We start from the raw sequence: 6,851 nt of genomic DNA, 5'->3' as shown, positions 1-6,851 counted from the left end.
TTTGCATTCTATTCTCAGGGGGCGTTTGGTATGTCAGCCAAAAGTGTGCCATATAAGACATACGCGTATGTTGTTAAGTATATTTACAGCGGGTTAAGGAAGAGCAGGCTGGCAAATGATTTTGACCTCTCCACATTGATTGATTGCTTACTTAGTCATCCCTCTACTTTAATGGAATCCATTCAATTGAGAAGGTGGAGCACTTGGATGAATTAACATATTCCGTTCCCCCCTCAATCGGAGCTGAAGTGTCTTTGAAAGGGGCAAGGAAGGGGGTCGTGGCTTAACATTATAAAGGAAAAAATAACGCCGCATCGCTTCTTGCTTGGTGTAGAATCCGCGTCTTCACGAGCTTTTGTACAAACCTGGATACTGTGGAAGACACTGCGCGTGACTTTTGCTTTTTGCTTTTGTAGCTAATTGAATCCTCCTTTGCAGCCTTGCAGTTTACATTTTTTCCCTCTGTTCACTTGAAAATGAAACTTTTGCCATTTTGCTCCTGGCTCGCATGCCTTCTCATTTGCATCATGTGCTTGGGATATGCGTGCGGGACCAAAAGGCGAGATGGGAGAGCCAGCAGAGACTTGGTGCGCATTAGGGAAGCTACTGCTACCTCCTCTGGAGCCTGTGCCACTCGCTTGCCGCGGGGCAAACGCTCCTTGCCCGGGATGAATCGGCGCTCTCCTCGCCGGTATCCCCGGTCCTCTCATGCGGAGAAGAGCCCACCGGGGCGGCTGAAGGCTGTTTACTTTGCCGGCAGAAGTGATCAGCTGCGTCTGAAGCCCAGCGTGGAGGTGCCGAGGGGGAATTTCACTCTGGAAATGTGGATCAAACCCGAGGGTGGGCAACGGTCGCCAGCTGTAATCGCAGGTCAGATTTAATTTGATTGCTGAGTGAAATGTTTGTGCAAATGGACAATTAAGTTCGCAAAGTTTACAGTAACACTTGATAACTTGATATTTTTTTGTTTATTGCACAATAACGCCTTGTATTTCAAAACTGTATCTTTGAACAAGTAGCGTTTGAGGCGATCAATTAATTTAGAGAAAGACCATTCGAGGTTAGGGAATTAAGCAGATGCGTCGTAAAAGGCATATTCTTTTCGAGCTCAATTCGTCCAGACACCAAGAGATGCCAACTTTATTATCGGAGCGAATGGTGGCTGGAGCAGGCTACAAAACTGAAACTCGCGCAACTGCAGGCTCCATCGATACGTAACGGTCTGGGATTTTGTCGTTATTTAACATTGAACACCCCTATAAAGAAAGTTGATGCCCGCATTCTCCTTGCCGTGCACACAGTGATGTTCAGACGGAGTCTATGGTAGGCAATGTCCGCATAGCTGTGTGACAAAAGGTAATAAGCCTATCAGTATTTTTGTATGAGATACAAATATAACAAACATGCCAATATGCTGTGCATGCACAGGTATGATTTCTCATAGTTCTGCATGTTCTTGTTTATTATCTGACGTTACGATGAATAACCCCGCTGAAATGTTGGGGGCTGCTTCGGCGTTCTCACAATAATATCTCCACTCCCCCGACTCCTTAGCTCTCTTAGTATGACGTCAGTTAGTTACTCAGAGTCAGCGCTGCCGGAGAGCCATGGGACCGGTTAGAGTTAGACCACTGAACGTACCTGATGTCAAATATGTTGCCCACATTAGCAGACCATAAGCGTTGCACTGATCGTAAACTTTAAACTAACAAATGTAGTAGATTGTGTTCATTTTTTTTTCAGCAACAAAACGCCATCTCATTGGTGTCTAATCTGTTGGTTAGTTACAGCACCGATCCCCAACTAAAAACAGAATCGATATATTTCAGGGATGTCCAAGATGAAGCATATTGGGCGTCCGACGAATTGCTATGAACCCAAATTGCGCATCAATAGTAAATCTCGTGAATGTAGCCAAAGGGGAAAAAACTGCGGTCACCATACAGACCTACATAGCATGTGAGAGCGGGTCGTCTAGAGAACTTGTGAATGAGAACGAAGCCATAAACTGTAAAGGAGAATGGAGTAAGTGGGCGGGTTGTTTTGCTGGGTTTTTTTTAATCTCTCGGAGTGAAATGTATTTGACTCTTTCCTTCCATGCCCCCGTCTGCCAACAGAGAGCGTAATCCTCATTTCGTGCGCTCGTGCGCAGCTTTCCTCCGGATCCTTGTGTCACCTCTCGGCTCGTGCGCCGTGCAGGACAAGAAAGGAGGATGACTTCACGTCAAGGTCAGATTACACAGGCCTACAGTTCTAGGGAGGAACGCTGATGTTTTATCGGTGACGTCCTTACCCGTCAAAGGAAGCCTAACATGTGCAGTAGGAGAAAGTGTTTTCCGGTGGTATTTTCAAAGTTGTGCTGTTGGCAATCACCAACATGAACCTGAATTTACATTAAAAAGGCCTGTCTATAGTTTATATGCAGAATATATGATAAATAAATAGTCAAAACATGTGTTCTAACCTGTCAAAGCAGAGAGAAATCGAAGAAACACGATTTAAAATGAAGTCAATCCATTGTTGACTAAACTATTCCACGTTTAATCCATTTGTCTTTGCGTTAAACTGCTGTTAGGTTAGATGCGTCAGTAAACATGGCGCTTGCTGTATGTCTGTGCATGACTCACTCTGTCAGGCATCATCAGTACTCTGTTTTCAAACAAAAAGCATCGCATTCATCTCACAAGCCTTTCATTGAGATTATTTGGATGGAAAGTATATCCAAACGTGTAAAACAATATTTGGTACAAAGAGGTCATATAGGCCTGTAGCTCGGAGGTCATATAGGCCTGTAGCTCGGAGGATGGTATATGAAAACGCTGATGATCTCATGGCAGTTGTTCAGGAGATAGGCTACAGTGTGCAGAGAAATGTGTGTGTGTCAGTGTGTAGGGTCCAGGGAGGTGTGTGTGTGTGTGTGTGTGTGTGTGTGTGCGCATGGCGTCAGCATGGCGTCAGCATGGCGTCAGTGTGTAGGGTCCAGGGAGGTGTGTGTGTGTGTGTGTGTGTGTGTGTGTGTGCGCATGGCGTCAGCATGGCGTCAGTGTGTAGGGTCCAGGGAGGTGTGTGTGTGTGTGTGTGTGTGTGTGTGTGCGCATGGCGTCAGCATGGCGTCAGTGTGTAGGGTCCAGGGAGGTGTGTGTGTGTGTGTGTGTGTGTGTGCGCATGGCGTCAGCATGGCGTCAGTGTGTAGGGTCCAGGGAGGTGTGTGTGTGTGTGTGTGTGTGTGTGTGCGCATGGCGTCAGCATGGCGTCAGTGTGTAGGGTCCAGGGAGGTGTGTGTGTGTGTGTGTGTGTGTGTGTGTGTGTGTGTGCGCATGGCGTCAGCATGGCGTCAGTGTGTAGGGTCCAGGGAGGTGTGTGTGTGTGTGTGTGTGTGTGTGTGCGCATGGCGTCAGCATGGCGTCAGTGTGTAGGGTCCAGGGAGGTGTGTGTGTGTGTGTGTGTGTGTGTGTGTGTGTGTGTGTGTGCGCATGGCGTCAGCATGTGTGTGTGTCAGTGTGTAGGGTCCAGGGAGGTGTGTGTGTGTGCGCATGGCGTCAGCATGGCGTCAGCATGTGTGTGTGTCAGTGTGTAGGGTCCAGGGAGGTGTGTGTGTGTGTGTGTGTGTGTGCGCATGGCGTCAGCATGTGTGTGTGTGTGTGTGTGTGTGTGTCTGTGTGTGTGTGCGCATGGCGTCAGCATGTGTGTGTGTGTGCGCATGGCGTCAGCATGTGTGTGTGTGTGTGTGTGTGTGTGTGTGTGTGTGTGTGTGTGTGCGCATGGCGTCAGCATGGCGTCAGTGGCCCTTGTTTTGCTCCTCTTTGCTCCCCTGGAAACACACAAGATGAGAACAGACACCACCCCTCAACACTACCCCACCCTCAACACTACCCCACCCTCAATACTACCCCACCCTCAACACTACTCACCCCTCAACACTACTCCACCCTCTAGACTACTCCACCCTCAACACTACCCCACCCTCAACACTACTCACCCCTCAACACTACTCCACCCTCAATACTACTCCACCCTCAACACTACCCCACCCTCAATACTACCCCACCCTCAACACTACCCCACCCTCAACACTACTGACCCCTCAACACTACCCCACCCTCAACACTACCCCACCCTCAACACTACCCCACCCTCAACACTACTCCACCCTCAATACTACTCCACCCTCAATACTACCCCACCCTCAATACTACCCCACCCTCAACACTACCCCACCCTCAACACTACTCACCCCTCAACACTACCCCACCCTCAACACTACCCCACCCTCAACACTACTCACCCCTCAACACTACTCCACCCTCAACACTACCCCACCCTCAACACTACTCCACCCTCAACACTACTCCACCCTCAACACTACCCCACCCTCAACACTACTCCACCCTCAACACTACTCCACCCTCAACACTACCCCACCCTCAACACTACCCCACCCTCAACACTACTCCACCCTCAATACTACCCCACCCTCAATACTAACCCACCCTCAATACTACCCCACCCTCAATACTAACCCACCCTCAACACTACCCCACCCTCAACACTACCCCACCCTCAACACTACCCCACCCTCAACACTACCCCACCCTCAATACTACCCCACCCTCAACACTACCCCACCCTCAACACTACTCCACCCTCAACACTACTCCACCCCTCAACACTACTCCACCCTCAATACTACTCCACCCTCAATACTACTCACCTCTCAACACTACTCACCCCTCAACACTACCCCACCCTCAATACTACCCCACCCTCAATACTACTCCACCCTCAACAGCGCTCCACCCTCAATACTACCCCACCCTCAATACTACTCCACCCTCAACACTACTCCACCCTCAATACTAACCTCACCCCACCCTCAATACTACCCCACCCTCAATACTAACCTCACCCCACCCTCAATACTACTCACCCCTCAATACTACTCCACCCTCAACACTACTCCACCCTCAATACTACTCCACCCTCAACACTACTCCACCCTCAATACTAACCTCACCCCACCCTCAATACTACCCCACCCTCAATACTAACCTCACCCCACCCTCAATACTACTCACATCTCAATACTACTCCACCCTCAACACTACTCCACCCTCAATACTACTCCACCCTCAACACTACTCCACCCTCAATACTAACCTCACCCCACCCTCAATACTACCCCACCCTCAATACTAACCTCACCCTCAATACTACTCCACCCTCAATACTACCCCACCCTCAATACTAACCTCACCCCACCCTCAATACTACTCACCCCTCAATACTACTCCACCCTCAATACTAACCTCACCCCACCCTCAATACTACCCCACCCTCAATACTACTCCACCCTCAATACTACTCCACCCTCAATACTACTCACCCCTAAATACTACTCACACCTCAATACTATCCTTACCCCTCAATACTACATCACCCTTAATACTACTCCACCCACAATACTACTCCACCCTTAATACTACTCCACCCACAATACCACTCCACCCTCAATACTACTCCACCCTCAATACTAACCTACCCCCACCCTCAATACTACCCCACCCTCAATACTACTCCACCCTCAATACTACTCCACCCTCAATACTAACCTCACCCCACCCTCAATACTACCCCACCCTCAATACTACTCCACCCTTAATACTTCTCCATCCTCAATACTACTCCACCCTCAATACTAACCTCACCCCACCCTCAATACTACTCCACCCTCAATACTACCCCACCCTCAATACTACTCCACCCTTAATACTTCTCCATCCTCAATACTACTCCACCCTCAATACTAACCTCACCCCACCCTCAATACTATCCTCACCCCGCCCTCAATCCTACCCCACCCTCAATACTACCCCACCCTCAATACTACCCTCACCCCACCCTCAATACTACCCCCACCCTCAATACTACCCCACCCTTAATACTACTCCACCCTCAATACTAACCCCACCCTCAATACTACTCCACCCTCAATACTACTCATGGGAACAGGCCTCACCCCACCCTCAATACTACTCATGGCCTGGTACCAGAAAACAAGAAGAGGCTGCACTTAGCATAAAGTGATTCCGTTATTGGAATGCCTCATGCAGATGCATCTTAATATAGCCCTCTTCATCAATATAGCCTTCTTCATCAATATAGCCCTCTTCATCAATATAGCCCTCTTCATCAATGTGACGTTCCAATAAAATAATGACTTTAGAACTAAGTGTGGCATTCTCTTGTTCTCTTACCCTGCGGTTCCCTGCCCTTCTCTTGTTCTCTTACCCTGCGGTTCCCTGCCATGGTCCATGGCGCTGAAGGACCTCAGTGAGCTGAGCAGTGGAGTGTCCAGCAGCAGCATTAAATACAGTACGCAGGCCTGTTAATACAGTAATGCAGTACGCTGGCCTGTTAATGCAGTACGCTGGCCTGTTAATGCAGTAATGCAGTACGCTGGCCTGTTAATGCAGTAATGCAGTACGCTGGCCTGTTAATGCAGTACGCTGGCCTGTTAATACAGTAATGCAGTACGCTGGCCTGTTAATGCAGTGTTAATGCAGTACGCTGGCCTGTTAATGCAGTACGCTGGCCTGTTAATGCAGTACGCTGGCCTGTTACAGTAATGCAGTACGCTGAACCTTCTGGTTCAGGCAATAGTCATCTCACGACTCGACTACTGCAACGCCCTCCTGACAGGTCTCCTAGCCTGCGCAGTGAAACCCCTTCAGATGATCCAGATCGTGGCGGCGCGCCTGGTCTACAACCAACCCAAAAGGGCACATGTTACCCCGCTGCTCATCCAGCTACACTGGCTACCTATGGCGACCTGCATCAAATCCAAGGCTCTA

At 49.2% G+C, this 6,851-nt stretch overlaps 1 protein-coding gene across 1 annotated transcript in view; it reads left to right on the top strand.

Moving 5' to 3' along the window:
* The first annotated feature begins 476 nt into the window (after positions 1–476).
* Positions 477–6,851, top strand: part of pappab (pregnancy-associated plasma protein A, pappalysin 1b) — a 140,347-nt gene continuing 133,972 nt past the window's right edge. Inside the window, exon 1 of the mRNA XM_042099741.1 lies at positions 477–860. Within this exon, the coding sequence (XP_041955675.1) occupies positions 477–860 (384 nt within the window). The remainder of the gene's footprint in view (positions 861–6,851) is intronic.

Source organism: Alosa sapidissima, chromosome 8, assembly GCF_018492685.1.
Source record: "Alosa sapidissima isolate fAloSap1 chromosome 8, fAloSap1.pri, whole genome shotgun sequence".
NCBI lineage: Eukaryota > Metazoa > Chordata > Actinopteri > Clupeiformes > Clupeidae > Alosa > Alosa sapidissima.
This window is presented reverse-complemented; position numbering and strand designations above follow the sequence as displayed.